Here is a 19,221-nt window from a genome sequence, read left to right on the forward strand (position 1 = left end):
AAATTTTCAGTGTCAGAAAATTAATTTATATCTTCAAATCACTCTAAATAACATAAAAGATAGATTGAGAAGAGATTATTTTATTGCTTATTATGCTAGCATTTCTATAATGTGGTTCCAATTTTTACTGTCTTTTAGTCTTTAATATTCTGTAATAAAACTATAATTCTGAAGATCTAACAACTACTAAGATCTCACCACAACTTCTGCACTATGATAATGTATGTTTGAGTAGTATCTTTCAAGCAATAATAGAAGATTTTTTTCAGTACAGAATTCTTCTTTTTTAAAATATTTAAATAATCTATTTTGCATAAAATACAAAAAAGGAAAGTTATATGGCAATGACTTGACTATGTGGCCTCCACCCAGGGCAGTTCCTACTAAAAAAATGAAAATCTGTCAATAGATGATAATGAATCCATTTCTACAATCTATTTCTGCAATGAACTACCAATAGTTTAACAAGAAAACGTATTTCCAAATGCTGAAGAAAAAAGAAATCACAATTATTTTAAATCGAGTTCAAATTTCCTCAGAGAAAGCATACACACTATTATTACAATATGAAAGAAAAACTTTTTCTCAGCATACATTAGTTCAAAATGTGGTTAAAGGAAGTTGCAAAACATTCCTTAGTTTAAACACAAAGCAAAGATGAAGATAGTATTTTGATTAGATTATTTTTATCTGCAAAGATTGTGTTCAGTCATTATGAAATGAGTTTTACAAACAATGAGCTAAACAAATAGCTACGATCAACTATCAAGTCTTCCTAAGGAGCCAATGATTATAAGAAGACTCAATGATTATCATATTAGCTTTACAGAGGAGGAAAAAAACCCCTCTGAATAAGATGCATAACACAATTTGATAGATGAATTAGCTCCAAAGTGTTAGGAAGATGTGAGTATCTGAACAAAAAACCCCACAGGCATATGAGCAATCTTTAGTGTTTCTAGATAACTCTGTTGCTAGATTTGGTTCCAATTTTGTAGATTTCATTAATAAATTTAATACTCTCTGTAAGACACAACAATCACAGAAGTGACTATTTTAACTCAAGTATATCATACATAATCAACTATTTATGCAGAGCTACTAAAACCAACTTACAGCATTATGGAAATATTCTCAAGTGTTACTATGGAAACACAATAGGAAACCTTCTACACTGTAACATTAAATGAAAATTTGCTGTTAAAGGTATTTCCTAAGATTATTAATTTTTTTCTTAGCTAACTTGCTTTAGTTTTGCACTCTGTAAAGACGGATCAATGTCAACTTTCAGACAAAAAACTAGTTAAGTCTTCTATTATCTTAATTTAGATTTTTGTTTATAAGTCCTAATTTTTACTTCTTAACAGTATGACTGAACTTGTTTTTCCCAGCTTTTCTTTATTCCTTTTAAAGTGTGGCTAATTTCTGGCTATAAACTGAGATTACCTAATTAAAACACAATTTGGTAATCCCAAGCTTGTAGAATGCAAAGAAACAAGCAATTTAAAATAACAATGACAAGTACAATTACATTTTTATTTATTTAAAATGCTTCTAAGTTTTCTTTGTTGGTTTGTACACACTCTCTGCCTCTGGCAAGCTCTACTGGCCACAAAAATCTTTGGATTTGTATTCTGACTTAGATCCCAAAATTAATAAAAATGTACTTCACATTTTTAGTGAACAAATTCAAGTAGTGAAATGGAAAAATTAGTTTCACCATCAATAGAAACAGAAAAACATGAATGTGCTCCTCTCTAATCCTCATTTTATCTTTGCCTAAAGAACTCTCATCAACTGATTCTACCTTTATAGTTAGACAGTCACATGAATGAATTTAGGATCAAAAGAGGCAAGTAATTTTTTAAAAATATGTCTTCTGTGTGTGTATACATACTTGTAATTATGTTAGCTCTAATTTTTCTCTCCTGAACCTCAGACTACCAGAGCATGACAGTGTGATCCACAAGCCTGCTCCCCAGCAACTGGAAAAAATTATGAAAAACCAATCATTTAAAGTTTCTGGAAACGTCATAAGGGAATATATTAAGTGAAGAAAGATCTAGTCTAAAAAAAACCTCTAAAATTCATTAAAGTCTTTGATATCTGAACAAAGACCGCTCCCTCCCTCACTCTTCCCACTTCACTGAAACAGAAACTCCAGACTGGTGAAGCCAAAAATACAGAAGGGCTTAGTATCCCTGCAGCTCTTAGTTGAAGAGGGCTAACTTTTAGGAGGGGCAGGATGTGAATATTTCTCATCCTCCTCCCACCTACCTGTTGCTGCTGCTAAGTCCTCTGCAAGTAAGGCTGAAAGGTAGAGGCTCCCCTTCATTCACCTAGCCTCTACTGGTTGGCCTGAGGCTCTATCTTGGTGTGGTGCTGTTGAGAAAAAGGGCCCCAACAGCCCTTCCCCTGGTTCATAAGGCAATGGGTCCATGTTGGGAGAGGCAAGATGAAAATACCTGAGGCTACCACCCCAACCCTCTACCTATCCCCCAGCTTTTAAAGCGGAGATGTTACTCAGAGAAAAGTGAGCATTGTCCCTACCCCCAATTTTAGAATTTTGACTCAGAGATTTTGCCTGGGTGAAGAAATAGGCCTTAAAACAGACAACTCTTAATATCTTCCCAAAGGACCAGATTTTATTTGTAACAGAGCCTGAGGAAATTCAAGACTAACTTTCAGAAACAGCAGAGGCTGTGGTGAAATACAATTGGTAGATCCGTATTCCTTGGAGATATAGGCTAAATTGTATAGCAGAGAGTTTGCAGAAGAGAACCTGGTTTTAAAAATGATAATGGGAGGAGTCCTCCTGCTAATAGAGCTTAACAGTTGGGTATGCCCAGAGAAAGGTAAAGTCATAGAGACCCCTGTCCAAACCATCGTCACCTCAGGGTGACTGTGGGCATAACCAGGGCTGTGACCCCCAACTCTATCCCAGAAACAAACTAAAAGGCTAAACACTATAGGGGGTAAGACGTAGAGAATTCTATCAAATAATCCAGCCCAACATTAAATAAATAAACAAGGAAATAACAACAGTGGCCTGCAAGAGGTGGAGGCAGGGAGGGCAATACCTAGAGTTACTACGATACATTATCAAAAAAGAGACATGCAAAGAAACAGGAAAGTTATGACCCATAAAACAGGGAAAAAAGTAGGCAACAGAATCTGCCTATAATAGTGATCAGATGTTAGGGTAAACAGACTTAAAAGTTGCCACTATAAATATATTCAAAGAATCAAGGGAAATCACAATTAATGAAGTAAAAGGTACAATTATAATGTTGTATCAAATAGAACATATCGATGAAAAAATAGAAAATATAAAAAGAAACCAAAAGCAAATTTTAGAGTTTAAAAGTCTATTTACTGAAGTGAGGAAAATTACTAGAGGGGCCCAACCGTAGATCTGAACTGGCAGATAATATCACCAGTGAATTTGAAGATAGACTATTGATGGAGATTATGCAATCCAAAGCACAGAGCAAGAACAAACAAATAAAAATGAACCAAGCCTCAGAGGAATATAGGACACCATTAAGTGCAACATACCCATAATGGAAGTTCCAGAGGAGAGGTTTAGAGAAAGGAGCAGAAAAAGATTCAAAGAAGTAATGGCCTGGGGACAGTAGTTCACACCTGTAATCCCAACACTTTGAGAGACCAAGGTGGGAGGATTGCTTGAGCCTAGGAGTTTGAAACCAGCCTGGGTAATATAATGAGAACTGGTCTCTACAAAAATTGTTTAAAGTTAGCCAGGCATGGTGGTGCACACCTGTAGTCCCAGCTACTCAGGAGGCTGAGGTGAGAGAATTGCTTGAGCCCAGGAGTTTGAGGCTGCAGGGAGCCATGATTGCACCACTGCACTCTAACCTGGGTGACAGAGTGAGACCCTGTCTCTAAAAATGACAAAACAAAAACAGAAATAGTGGCTGAAAATTTACTTCTCAAAATTTACTGAAAAAAAAAAATTCATCTATATAGCCAGAAAATTCAATAAAGTTCAAGTAGGATAAAGGCAAAGAAGTTCAATCACTTTCTATGCAGATACATTTATAATAAAAATGCAGAAAGCCAAACCAAAATGAGAAAATCTTGAAAGCAGCAAGAGAAAAATAGATGAATCTCTTACAAGGGAACTTCAACAAGACTAACTGCGAAAACTTCTCAGCAGAAACAATGGAGGCAAGAAAGCAATGAGCTGACATATTCAAAGAAAAAAAACAAACAACTGTTAACCAAGAATCCTATATCCAGCAAAGTTACCTTTCAAAAATGAAGGCAAAATAAAGACATTCTCAGATAGACTAAAAACTGAGAAAATCTGTTTCTAGCAGACCCACCTTATAAGAAACACAAAAAATTCTACAGGCTAACATCAAGTAATACCAGACATTTATTTGAAACTACATAACAAAATAAAGAAGACTGGTAAAGATAATTATATAATTACAAAAGATAGAAATAAAAGTCTTTTTCTCTTCAATGATTTAAAAAGCAGTTGTATAAAACAGTATGTATACATTGTATTATTGAGCCTGTAACATATCAAAATGTAGTATCTTGGCAGTAACAGCATAATGGAGGTAGGTGGGAGCAAAACTGTATAAGACTAAGGCAGTAACTCCAGAGAGTAACTTGAATCCACAGGAACAAATAGAACCAAAAATGATAAATAAGAAGGTTAATATAACAAAAGCGATATATACACACGTGCTTTCCTTTCTTCTATAAGCTTTAAAATTAATAAAAAGTGGCCGGGCATGGTGGCTCACACCTATAATCCCAGCACTTTGGGAGGCTGAGGCAGCCGGATCACCTGAGGTTAGGAGTTTGAGATCAGTCTGGCCAACATGGTGAAACACCATCTCTACTAAAAATACAAAAAATTAGCTGGGTGTGGTGGCGTGAGTCTATAATCCCAGGTACTTGGGAGGCTGAGGTAGGAGAATCATCTGAACCTGGTAGGCGGAGATTTCCCTGAGCTGAGACTGTGCCACTGCACTCCAGCCTGCCTGGGCGACAGTAGACTTCATTTCAAATAAATAAATAAATAAATAAATAATTTTTAAAAAGTACATAAAGTATTAATCATAATAATATATTGCTGGATTTGTAACATTTATAGATGTAATATGTATAACCATGAAAAGAGAGAAAAAGGAATAGAGCTATATAGAAATAACACCTCTATATCACACTGGAATTAAGTCAGTGTAAATCTAAAGCTTATTCTAATAATATGTATATGGAAAGCCCCAGCAAACACTAAGAAAATCTCTCTGTTGCTATATACATATACATATATATACATGTATACACACATACATACATGTATATGTATATATAATCTTTAAAAAATTAAAATGCCACATTAGAAAAAATTCACATGATGCAAAAGAAAGCAGTAAGAGAAAACAAAGACACAAGACACAGAAAACAAAAATTAAAATGGCAGCTGCTAAACCAACTACATCTGTAAAGAAACTCAATGTGAACAGATTAAGCAATCCAAAAAAGGAACAGATTTTCAGATTGGATTAAAAAAAAAAACCAAAATCCAACTGCTGTGTATGCTGTGTACAGGACACACACTTTAAACTTACTGATATAAACAAGACTGAAAATTTAAAAATGGGAAAAAATATTATGCAAAGAAAAATCAAAAGAGAGCTCAAATAGCTATGCTGATACAAAACAAAATACATTTTAACAGAGCTTGAAAACACATGAAGCAAAAACTGATAGAAATGAAGGGAAAAATAGACAATACAACAATAATAGTTATGAGACTTCAATACTCCACTTTCAAAAATAGATAATAATAGACCAACCAGACAGAACGGTCTGCAAAGAAAGAAGTCGAAGACCTGAACAACACTCTAAAAGAAGTTCTAAACCAACTACACCTAAAGGACATCTATAAAACATCCCACCTTAAAGCAGCAGAATACACATTCCTTTCAACTGCACATAGAACATTCTGCAGGACAGACCATGTCAGGCCATTAAACAAGCTTAGAACAATTCAAAACTACTGAAAGAATTCCAAGTACATTCTTGACAAAAACAAAATTAGAAATAACAAAGACAAAAATTTGGAAAATTAACAAATATGTGAACATTAACACTCTCCTAAATAACCAATGGGTTAAAGAAGAAATCAAAAGGGAAATTAGAAAATATTTTGAGATTAATGAAAATGATAAAATACACTAAAATCTATGGAATACAGCTAAAGCACCTGTAGAGGGAAATTTATAATTGTAAAAGCTCTATTTAAAAAGAAGAGGTATCTCAAGTTAATAACCTAATCTTCTACCTTAACACATTGAAAAAAGAACAGCAAACTAAACCTATAGTCAGAAGAAAGGAAATTAAAAAGATGGGGCATAACCTAATGACATAGAGACAGAAAAACAGAGGGGAAAAAAAATCAGTAAAACCAAAAGCTCATTGAGAAGATTAACAAAATTGACAAACTTTACCCAGATGAAAGATTTAAACGACTAGGTCAGATATGAAAGAGACACTACTAATGACCATACAAAAATAAAAAGGATTAAAAAACAATACTATGAATAACTGTATATCAATAAATCACAGAAAATTTGAAGAACATGCCATACCAAGTAGAGATTGACTTAGTAATCTCTAAGTAAACTCCCATAAAGAAGAGCACAGGCCGAAGCGGCCTCATTGCCAAGTTCTACCAAATATTTTAAAAGTTTTGAATGTCATGAAGATATTGGGGAAAAAAAATTTAATACCAGTTCTTCAAAAACTCTTCCAAAAAATGAAAGAAAAGGGGAACACTTCCTAACTCATCCTATGAGGCCTGTATTACCCTAATACCAAACCCAAACAAAGATGTCACCAAGAAAACAACAAACCAACACTTCTTATGAATAGTGGCATAAAAAATCTTCAAAAACATACTACCAACTGAATCCCGATACATAAAGAGAATAATATATCATGACAAACTGGGATTTATCTCGGAAATCCAGTCATATTAACATCTGAAAACCAGTTAATGTAATATATCGTATCAGAATACAAAATAGAATAAAAAGCAAAAATCACATGATCAACTCAATGGGCACGTAAGAAATATTTGACAAAATATTTATCTTTCATGAGAAAAACATTCAACACACCAGGAACAGAAGGAAACCTTCTCTACTTCTGGGGGATATGGAAGGATAGGTGAATGACGCAGGTTTCTTTTTGAGATGATGAAAATGTTCTGGAATTGACTGTGGTGATTCAATTTTTGCAGATGGCTGCACATATCTGCAAATATACTAAATGTCACTGAGTCATATACCCTAACTGGGAAAATTGCACAGTGTGTGCATATCATCTCCATAGAACTGTTTAAAAAAAGAAACAAAAAATGTAAAACCTAGCATGAAAGGAATCTATAGCACTTCAGTACAGGTAAAAATATTCTGCCCTAGCAAAATTCTCTTATAGACAAGTTATGGAATGAGTAAACTGGCAAAGGCATGCTAGCTTTTCCATCTTGGGTTACATAAATGTCCATGAAACCACTGTATTTAGCATTCAATGTCACACTTCAACTCCACATAAAAAGAGAATTTAATAGCTGTCAGAGAGGCTTAAATAAAGACTACTCTGTCCAGTTAACCTCACCTCCTGCAAGGAAGATCATAGCTACATGAAAATAATGCATGTGTCTCTCTGAGTGTGTGTGTGTGTGTCAGGGGGATTTGGGGAGTGGAAGGAAAGCACTACCACCATTTAACAGTTTTCTCATGGTTGAGGCAATACACAGACAACATAAAGGACTTGCTGGGTGCAATGGCTCACATTTGTAAACCCAGCCCTTTGGGAGGCCGAGACGGGTGGATCACCTGAGGTTAGGAGTTCAAGACTAGCTTGACCAACATGGCGAAACCCCATCTCTACTAAAAATACAAAAATTAGCCGGGTGTATTCCAACAATTAATTCCTCATGGCAGAATTTATTACTGCTTCTCTTTAGGTAATATTATTTCTTCTTAGACCGATTTCATAAGCCTGAAAAAACATTTCACTAAAAATTGATATACAATTCTAGTTTAAAGACAACAGTTTACCTTAACATTTGACTTTTTTGAGAAATTCACCACTACTCCCCAGCCAAAGTCATCTCCTTCATTCTTTACCTAAAAAGAAAAGCAAGTAAGCAAGATCAAATGTATATATACAAGGCAATTTCAGTCTTTCGTACCTACATTCCAGACTAATAAGGCCTTCTGAATTTTCTGATAAAATATCTTTTGCAAAAGCATTGCTAAATTTAAGAAGCAAGATATTAACCCTGCAGGAAAAAAAATCAATGACAAATTTCATTTTAGAAATTGCCCCTAGAACAGCAATAACAGGAATCTCTCAGTTGGCAAATGAATGCCGAAAATGACAGTATGTTCCAAGGATATAAATATTTTATATCTAATGAATTCATCCAGAACTTAAAATTGCCTTATTTTTAATATAGTTATATGAATAGTTACATGAATATAGTTATATGAAGTTATAGTTAGCATTTCATAACTAGAAATATTTTATATGTTAATCCCAAAACTATCTACTTTAATTTATAGTCCCCAAAATAAAAACCAGTAGTGATTAAAAGGCCTTTGCATAAGCCCCTAAGTTAGTGCCATGTGAAACAGGTAAAATAATATGATTAATATAGATCAATTATTGTAGCAGGAAGCATTTTATCAGTATAAAAAATAAATTAGAATCTTTAACAAAAATATGTTTAAATATTGAATTATTCAAGTATTTTATGAAGAAACAATGACATACCTTTACCAAACGACCTGGTTGTAGAAAAGGTAAGCAGTATTTTGGTTTGTGAATATACTCTTCAATTTCTTTACCCAATTTGGCAAGCTGCTGTCTAATCTTATAATAGATAACCACACTTTCTTCATTGGGAATTACTATTTTATTATACTGTTCTTCTGAATTCTTTACCTCTGTAAATAGAACACATGTACAAAATTGAAAAATTACATATCTTATTTAAATTATATCCAAGACATAGGATTTTTTCTATTAGGTTGGTGCCAGTGTAGCTGCGGTTTTTGTTTACTTTCCACCTTCCTGTAAGTCTCTGTGTTCAGCTATCCAAAAACTCCTCCAACCCTGTCCTCTTGTGCCCTGTATGGAGGCTTTATTGGATAGACATGACTGACAACTGCGAAGAAATGTGGTGGGTTACAATCTATTACTAATAGACTGAGTGGGAAAACCCAGCCAGATCTGCCCATTGCAAATTTTTTTTTTTTTTTTTTTTTTTTTTGCGCCTTTCTGTATAGCATTTCTTCCTCCAAGGTAGGAGGCAGGATCTCTTTTGAAATGGGTGTCTTGTCACCTAAATTCAGACAAGGTAGGTCAGAGAAATTTTTTAGGTCGGTCTCCAAAACAGAAAAGCTGGAGATGATTCTTGCCTTGGGGAGAAAAAGTAGCAGGTGAAAGGAAGGCAGCAGCAGATCAGAGAGAAATTCTATCTTCTGAGACCTGCTTCTGACCCAGCATTGTAACAAAAGACATACAAAGGCTATGGGAGTTATAAATCAGAAACCATGGACAAAAACCAACCAATAAATCACAGGCCACACCCTGGTTTTTTGTTAATAGGGATCTCATATTAACAGGATATATCATTTCAAAGATACTGGCATATTATTAGACTTGTATTTAGTTATTAATTAGATCAGTCTACCATTAAATGGTATGAATATGTCTCTTAGGCTGAGGCCATGCAGGTTTGTAGGCTTTTATTTGATCTTGTCTGGTTTTAAAAGTAGGAGACATCTTGGCAAATACATAGTTTTATATTTTTAGGCATTTGGTATAATTGAACTAGGATATAATTTTTTTGTTTTGAGCTTCTTTAGAGGTATTAATATTGGATTTTTAAAATGAGTAATTCCATTTTTAAAATCAATAGCCTTTTTTTTTCTTTTTTTTAGAGATGGAGTCTTGCTGTCACCCAGGTTAGAGTACAGTGGCACGATCTTGGCTCACTGCAAGCTCCGCCTCCTGGGTTCATGCTATTCTCCTGCCTCAGCCTCCTGAGTAGCTGGGACTACAGGCGCCCACCACCATGCCCAGCTAATTTTTGTATTTTTAGTAGACACGGGGTTTCACCGTGTTAGCCAGGATGGTCTCGATCTCCTGACCTCGTGATCTGCCCACCTTGGCCTCCCAAAGTGCTGGGATTACAGATGTGAGCCACTGAGCCCGGCCTTTCGTTTGTGTTTTTTTTGAGACAGTCTTGGCTCACTGCAACCTCTGCCTCACAGGTTTAAGTGATTCTCCTGCCTCAGCCTCCTGAGTAGCTGGGATTATCGGCATGCGCCACTATGCCCAGCTAATTCCTGTATTTTTAGTAGAGACGGGGGTTTCACCATGTTGGCCAGGCTGGTCTTGAAATCCTGACCTCAAGTGATCCACCTGCCTTGGCTTCCCAAAGTGCTAGAATTACAGGTGCGAGTCACCACACCCGACCTATAAAATCTATAGTTTTTAAATACCCTTCCTTTTTTTTAAATCTATGGAAGGGACATTAGAATTGACCACAATGATGGTCTAGATTTTAGGCAGCAAGAGTAGCCTAGCACATATCTCCTCCACATTGTATCTCTGTTTAGACGTGATAAGGTTATACAGGTATAGAACTAGTGCCATTTTTATAATTAGGCAAATAGTAGTATTGATTTTCAGTCTATTTTGTCAGATGGGATGAAGGTACAATTCATCCCATATGGCTCTTAGGAATTTTGATAAAGGGTTAAATATATAGTTGCAGTTTTCTCTTTAGGAATTATCTTTTTAGCATTTGTAGTTGTAGCCCTGGTGTTAGGACCATTCTATCAGGTAAAGAAAGAAAAAAAGTTTTTCTTTTGAGGTAACATGTTTTAAGAAACGCAAGTGTTTTTTCGGTTAGGCACAGTGGCTCACACCCATTATCCCAACACTCTTGGGAGGCCGAGGCAGGAGGAGGACAGCTTGAGCTCAGGAGTTCAAGACCAGCCTGGGAGAGACAGTGAGATTCCATCTCTACAAAAATAAAACATTAGGTTGGTGTGATGGTACACACCTGAAGTCCTAGCTACTTGGGAGGCTGACGTTGGAGGATTCCTTGAGCCCAGGAGGTTGAGGCTACAGTGAGCTATGATTGTATCAATGCACTCCAGTCTAGGCAACAGAGACCCTGCCTCCAAAAAATAAGTGTTTTTAATATATTTTTTATTATTTTTTTAAATGTTTTTTGAGACAGTCTTGCTCCATTGCCCAGGTTAGAGTTCAGTGGCACAATCTCAGCTCACTGCAACCTCTGCCTCCTGGGTTCATGCTATTCCCTACCTCAGCCTTCTGAGTAACTGGAATTACAGGTATGCGCCACCACGTGCAGCTAATTTTTTGTATTTTTAGTAGAGACGGGGTTTTGCCATGTTGGCCAGGCTGGTCTCGAACTCCTGGCCTCAAGTGATCCACTCGCCTTGGTCTCCCAAAGTGCTGGGATTACAGGCATAAGCCACCATGCCCGGCATTTTTTGTATTTTTTATGTCACATAACAGTAACTAACGCAGAAGAAGCCTTCTGTGACTCAATGTGTGAGGGTTTTTCTTCCCCACACACCAAGCAGTGGATGTCAGCTGGATGTCCTCTAATTTTGACATTATCCACCTGGAGATAGCATCAGGTCTCACAGGTTGAGAGTTCAGTCCCCAAGACTGCCCCCACCCCTATCCCAACTAGTTACAAGTTAAGGCCTCCAAAATTTTAGACACCAGTCACCAGTTAGGCCTCCAAAAATGTTAACAAATTGTTATTTTTAAAACTTCCTATTTAGGTCTGATTTTTGTGTGTGTGTGTGAGTAGCTCACAAAACTCAAAAAAAAAAAAAAAACCACATTATCAGTTTATTACAAAAAAAATTTTTTTTTTTTTTTTTTTGAGACTGAGTCTCGCTCTGTCGCCCAAACTGGAGTGTAGTGGCCGGATCTCAGCTCACTGCAAGCTCCGCCTTTTGGGTTCACACCATTTTCCTGCCTCAGCCTCCCGAGTAGCTGGGACTATAGGCGCCCGCCACCTCACCCAGCTAGTTTTTTGTATTTTTTTAGTAGAGACGGGGTTTCACTGTGTTAGCCAGGATGGGTCTCGACCTCCTGCCCTTGTGATCCGCCCGTCTTGGCCTCCCAAAGTGCTGAGATTACAGGCTTGAGCCACCGCGCCCGGCCACAAAGAATATTTTTAAAAATAGATAAAAAAAAAAATAAGACAAAGTCTAAAAAGGTCCCAAACAACAAGAGCTCTTGTCCCCACAGAGATGGAGTACACCATCTTCCTCAACAAATAAATTTTTGTTTCCTTCCTATAAGTCTCTTCATATTTAGTTATCCAAAAGTTCCCCAAATCCTGTCCTCCTGGACCTTTTATAGCAACTTTTAATTAGATGGATATAATTCACAACTATATATAATTAAACAAAAAATACATAATCTAATACTAATAGAGTAAAAAAACCCAAGAAAGCCCATTTATTTAAAATTTTTGGATCTCTATAACATTTCTTCCTCCAAGATATAAGACAGAACCCTCTTTAAAATGGTGGTCTTATGAACTATAAGAAGACAAAATAAGTCAAAAAAATTTATTATGAACAGATCTAAGACAAAAAGGCCAAAAACAACAACAACAACAAAAAAAAAAACAAAAAAAAAAAAAAAAGAAAAGAAAAAGAAAGAACTCTGCCTTAAAATAAATAAATAAAAAACAAAACTAGGTTTAAAATAATCTAATTTCTAAGGCCTACTGTGCCCTAACATTTTAACAAGACTATAAATAAGAAAGGATATGAAAATTATAAGCCAAAAACCATAGACAAATACACACACACACCCCTCCACAGTTTTAAATTCTGATAAAATCCAATTTATTTTTTTCTTCTGTTGTTCATGTTTTTGGTGTCACAGCTAAGAAATCACTGCCAAATCCAAAATTACGTAAATTCACACCTATGTTTTTTTCCTAAAAGTTTTAAATTTTTAGCTCTTATATTGAGAGCTTTATCTATTTTGAGTTACTTTCTGTATATGGCGTGAGGTAAGGGTGCAACTTTATTATGCATGTTACAATTCTGTTGTTTCAGCACTACTTGTTGAAAAATCAACTGACAACAGATGTATAGGTTTACTTCTGGACTCACAATTCTACTCCATTGATCTGTATCAAACTGCTCTATGTAACCTGTGTGCTTCGGTTTCTTAATCTGCAAAATGAGGATAACCATAGTGCACATAACCCCACAAAGCTTTCCTAGGGACTGACAAAAGACATAGAATATACTTAGCTAACAGTATTGCTCATGGTAAACAGAAGGATATTGCTCCTGTATTATTATGTTTATTATTATCATCAACCTTTTCACAGACTGTTCCTAGAGCTCTAAGTTCTAGTCTTTTGTACTACCTTGGGCATACTGCATCATCCTGGTTCTTTTTAAATGAACTGCATCACTGCGTACAGGAGCTGTACTTCAGTCATTAAAGACTAGAATACCATCCGAAACAACATGCATTATGGCAGTAAACATTATCAGGATGTGAACCAGCCACACCTACCAGGTGGCAGGGCTGGGGCCATTGGGACGGGGGCTCAAGCCACATCGTCATTTGTGGTGACCAAGCAGGGTTCCCCCTTTCCTTTTTCTCCTTCCCTACTTTGTACAAAGGACCAGAGTTTTATACATATATATACATATATATATGTGTGTGTGTGTGTGTGTGTATATGTGTGTATATATATATGTATATGTCTGTCCCCCGGTCCCCAACCTTTGTATTCTGCTCTTGGCACTCAGCTGTGGGCTGCACGTGGAGCCATCGCGTGGGGTGGTAGCTGTGTCCGTGTCCCCTCGTGAAATAGTGTGCAGTGGAGGTCTCTTGTTGTGGTGCTAGATGTGTGTTTAGAGCTAAACCAGCCCCCACCCCCACCCTCCACCTGCCCCTCCTGCCCCTTGCCCCTCTGACCCTGGCCCAGGGACCCCTCACGGGGCCAGGGGATGCATGGCAGAAAGACTGGCCCCTTCCTAGGGTTATGAGCTGGAACTGCTTCCACTTTCAGTCTTCCTGGGAAGCAGCAGTTTTTAGCACTCTTGGTGGTGGGTGGGAGGATGGGTACAAGCCAGGGATATTCCCTTGCTCTTCTCATCCATCCAGGCCTCCCCTCCCTCAGCCTCCTCCTCCTTCATCTGTTCCCTAATATCACATTCCCTATGCTATCTTCCCTTGCCCAGGGTCTGTCTGTTTCTTTCCTAGGTGGCTTTTCTTTGTCTTCCCCGAGGCTGAGTATCCCAGTTTTATCTGCTCCTGAGACTGAGCCCAGATCCCCAAATCTTACTTGATTTACAGTTCAAGGAAGCTGATGAGGGAGCTGGGCCTAACCCCTGATGTAGGAGGGGCACACAGCTGGGGGTGCAGAGCCCACCTGGGTAACTGACCCCCAGGGGATGGAAATGCAGGGTTTCTGCTTGGGCCTGAGAGTCTGGTCTGCAGGGGCAGGCTCCTCTTTTCTCTCCCCTGCCTTCTCCTTCTCTCCCCAGAGCCCCCTTGAGCCCCTCTGCATATGTCCCTCTGCCTCCTCCCCATGCCCCCAGCTGCTGTAGCTTGATTCTCCTACCCTGACCGTACCATGTGCCAGGTGGCATCTGCCTTACTGCCTTCCCTGAGGAGTTGGGACATGCTGGGCAGTTGTCAGATGTAAAGGCACAGCTGGAGCAGAGGTCATGTCAGTAATGATTGGTCCCTGGGGGAGGTCTGGCTGGCTCCAGCACACTGGGGCATCTAGGTATCTCTCCGTGACTATTGGATTCCTGGGAGCAGTAGCTGTTCTGTTTGGATCTGGTGGAAGGGACAGGGGCTCAGAGGGCTAGGCCCGGAGGGAAGGTCAGAGGAGAAGGCAGGCAGGGTCCAGTGAGAGGGGAGCATGCCTTCCCCCACCCTGACTTGCTCTTGGTCACAGGGCAGTTCTGGGCACTTGAACTCAGGGCCCAAGCAGAAGCACAGGCCCAGTCCTGGCTGCAAGCACAATGGCCTGAATGGGATTTCAGGTTAGGCGGGGTGGGAGGGGAGGCTCTCTGGCTTTAGTTTTGTTTTGTTTTCCAAATCAAGGTAACTTGCTCCCCTCTGCCTATAGACCTTGGTCTTGGCTTGTCCTCACCCAGTCAGAACTCCCTAGCACTTTCAGGAGAGTGGTTTTAGGCCCATGGGGCTGCTCTATTCCAAGCGGTATAAGAACATGGCTGGTAGAGACTCCAGCTGTGTGCAGGGCCTGAAGGGGAGTGGGTTCTCACTCAAAGAGCATCTGCCCATTTCCCACCTTCCCTTCTCCCAACAGAAGCCTGCCTGAGCTGTTTGGACAAAAATCCAAACCCTGCTTGGCTACTCTAGCCTGGCTTCAGCTTGGAACCTAACACCTAGGCTTCCAGGCCACCCTGAGCCAGGGGCCTCCGGAAGTTCTCTTCCTGATGGTCCTTTAGGTTTGGGCCACAAAATATAATTACCTCTCCTCTCTCCCATTTTCTCTCTAGGGAGCAATGGTCACAGTCCCTGGTACCTGAAAAGGAACCCTAGGTCTAGGCCCTTCTTCCTTTTCCCTTTCTCTCTCCTATCCCAGACCTTTGGCTCCCTTTTCCTTCTCTCTCTGGTGGCTCCAGGAGGCCTGTGATCTAGCTCCCTGCTTAGCACCCATGACCTGCTGGATGTTACCTCCAATCAATATCCTGTCCTACCTGCCTCTTTGGCTCAGACCTACATGGCCACACTCTGGCTCTACCCTTGGGAAAGCCTGATCCTGGTGTGTGGCCCAGCTTGTTCAGGCCCTGGGATGCTGCATCTCCAGGCAACTATGCACTTTCCCAGGGAGGGAACCAGTATGAGAAGTGGGGGCAGGGCACACATTTATCTTTGCAGGAAAGTCTGGCCTGGGGTCGAGTGGAGGAGGGCCCAGGTCAGTTCTGGGGTCCCAGTGACCTGCTTTGCTATTCTCCTGGTGCCACTGCTGCTCCCTATTTCTGGAGCTGGATGTTCCCCAGCTGGCAGTTGAGCTGCCTGAGCCAATGTGTCTGTCTTTGGTAACTGAGTGAACCATAATAAAGGGGAACATTTGGCCCTGTGAAAACAAACAAACAAACAAAAAAACATTATCAGGAAAAAAAAATTAAACCCTACAAAAGAACATTTGACAGACTAAAGTCATTAAGAGTTATATGAAAATGAAGACTGCACACTGAATGATGATCCTGTTGCCCCACCCAGAGTTACATATAACATTATATTTGTAGGAATCAGGTGAGCACTAAAGGCAGCACAGACAGGAGGAATTTAAGAAAATGATATAAGGAAATTTCTATGGGGTTTTAACAGGGAAGCATCCAGAAAGATTCTTTTTATACCACTCCAAATCACTTCAGTGCTCAGACTATTTAACTAGAGTCAAAAGTTTGAAAGATATTTTAAGAAGTCACATTTATTCTGTATCCAGGACTCTAACTACAGCCACATATCACTCCAGAAAATTATTAACTTTAGGTACAGTCTTTTTTCTCCAAATTAAACAAACAAAAATCAGTTTCTCTAATCTTTTCTCATGTTAAAAAAAAACTGGTTTTATGTCTTTCAAAATTGATAATATACATGTAACAAATTAGAATAGAAAACAAAGACATAAATTAATGAGGCAACTTGCTTGTGAGACTGCCACTATGAAGCAAATTAACTTAAGGACAGTATCTCTTCCACCCCATTCAGACAGTTGAGGAACTTTAGTATAAGAAGCTGGTTTAAGTACAGTGCAAATGAGAAGACCCCATGGGTCATCGCCATAGGAAAGCCTCAGAATTTCAGAAGATAGCATGTAAAACATGCCCATAAACTCTTAAGACAGCTTGCAACCAATTTCTTCCTTTAGAGGCAGATGAGAGATGGTGGTTGCAAAGACATATTTATAGCATACAATATAGTGTATAATCGTGTCTACAATAGATAAGCCTGGGAGCGACTGGGAAATGAACTGCCATGCTCAGAACTAAGCAAATTTTACAAGTAAAAGCATAGATTGCTTTACTGTTCTATGGCAATACTATCAGTTTTTGCAACAAGTACTTACTGAGCATTTAACATAGATTATCTCATTTAGTTCTTATAACTTGGATGAACTGGATATTATCCCAACTTCATAAACAAACTAAGGCCCAGGTAGCCTTGATTCAAACCCTCATCTAACTGCACAGCGCTTTGTATTACCACTGGCATTATTAATGAAACTAAATAAAAAGACTAAGATTAAGTATGCATTTTTCTTTTCAGTAAGGGCAGAGTACAATCCAAGGACCTCTACTCTTATGGCTCACTGGAAAATGTACTGTTGATTAGATAAATCAAAATGAAAAACATCTCATGTATGTGAGCCATCTATTTGTTATAATGTATAAAACATTCTACCAATTCTACACTTCCAAAGACAACAGCCCACATTTTAATTTTGGTATATTTAAGGTGGTAAAATAATACCAGTGCCTTGAAAAGGCTCTAGTAATATCTGCAACAAAAGAAGTATATTCCTGCAAGTAATGAGTGAAAATAGGAATGAACTGCATTCAGGATGTATTCTCTCATACCACATGCTCTGTTTGATCGCAACACTCAGCTATGCAAACTGTACTACAGGTGTTTCAATTCCCTTATTTCTCTTTCATCAATCAAGTTCCTACCTCTTCCAATAACAAGTATGTTATATTTTGGAGCGTATTTTTACTTACTGGTTTCAGGAGGTTAGAAAAACAGTTTGCCCCTTTAAAACCAGAGGTAGAGAAATGCAGGGCTAATTCAATTCCAAGTAGATACAAGTATCCAGAGGCCAGAGAGCAAAGATCATGTTACTCACAATACTTTCAAAAAGCAAGTCAGAACCACGTTGAAAAAACAAAACAAAACACAAAAGCTGGGGACTGAGGAGACAAAGGACACGAGATGGAAATGTCTACCTAAATGGAAGAAACTGAGGCAAAATTAACAGTTTATTGGGCCAAGGTTGAGGACTGCAGCCAGAGATACACTTCTAAGTTCGGGAAGTGCTCTAGAGACAAAGGAGGGGCTCAAGTTTCTGAAGAAAAAGGGATGAATCAGGGCTAGGTGCAGTGGCTCATGCCTGTAATCCCAGCACTTTGGGAGGCTGAGGTGGGTGGATCACCTGAGATTGGGAGTTCGAGACCAGCCTGACCAACACGGAGAAACCCCATCTCTACTAAAAATACAAAATTAGCTGGGCATGGTGGTGCATGCCTATAATCCCAGCTACTTGGGAGGCTGAGGCAGGAAAACCACTTGAACCCGGGAGACGGAGATTGTGGTGAGCTGAGATCATGCCATTGTTGCCATTGCCTGGGCAACAGGAGTGAAACTCCATCTCAAATAAATAAATAAAGGAAAAAGGGATGAATTAGAAGAGGGGCTAGATTACAAAAGGTGTCAGGAATTCTCATTGGTTAACAGAAATAACACTGGTGACTGGCTATACAGTGGCTTCAAAAGGTAATTATTTAGTTCCAAGGGTAGGAGACTTGAGACTTGACTTTGGTTATATTTTAAGTGACTTTCTCGGCCTGAAAACTGAAAGGGGCTCCCATTCCCGAGGTAAAAGGTTTTCTTTTTAATTTCTCAGTGAAATGGTGGAATGTTTAAGTTCACTGAGTGAGTAGCAGAATCTTGTTCTAAGTCATATTGAACAATCTCTGGGTCCAGCCAGAAGTCAGAAAATAGGCTTTAAAAAAACAGGATAATACTTGGGAATTTCCCCTCTGTCCTCCACTGTACCAGGGATGCTTTTAAAAAGTAATTTACTGTTTATCAGAATGTAAAAAGAAAAAGAAACAAAACAAAGGTAGGTGCACCAATACACACTTCTGTTTCACTTGGTTATTCAGTCTCCAAACCAGTCTAACTGCTAGCTGTGTGTGTATGTACAATTATCCTACTCATGCATGACTGTGCTAATTGCTTAGGAGGAATACTTTAATTTCCTTTTAAGTATTAAACTAGCTTGTAATCTTACACCTGTTTCAATGACAGCATCTGAAATTTCCATAAGGTAAAATTAATACTGCTAATTTGATTTTAATACCTTCT

General features: G+C 38.5%; 1 protein-coding gene across 2 annotated transcripts in view; it reads right to left on the reverse strand.

Annotated features, from left to right (window-relative positions):
- MTREX (Mtr4 exosome RNA helicase) overlaps nt 1-19,221 on the reverse strand; it is a 128,975-nt gene that overhangs the window by 43,860 nt on the left and 65,894 nt on the right. For both annotated transcript variants that reach the window (XM_023210530.2, XM_023210531.1), the window contains 2 exons: nt 8,830-9,002; nt 8,112-8,180 (listed from right to left, as the gene is read on the reverse strand). In XM_023210530.2, the coding sequence (XP_023066298.1) occupies nt 8,112-8,180; nt 8,830-9,002 (242 nt within the window). The remainder of the gene's footprint in view (nt 1-8,111; nt 8,181-8,829; nt 9,003-19,221) is intronic.

The sequence above is a fragment of the Piliocolobus tephrosceles genome, chromosome 4, assembly GCF_002776525.5.
Source record: "Piliocolobus tephrosceles isolate RC106 chromosome 4, ASM277652v3, whole genome shotgun sequence".
Lineage (NCBI taxonomy): Eukaryota > Metazoa > Chordata > Mammalia > Primates > Cercopithecidae > Piliocolobus > Piliocolobus tephrosceles.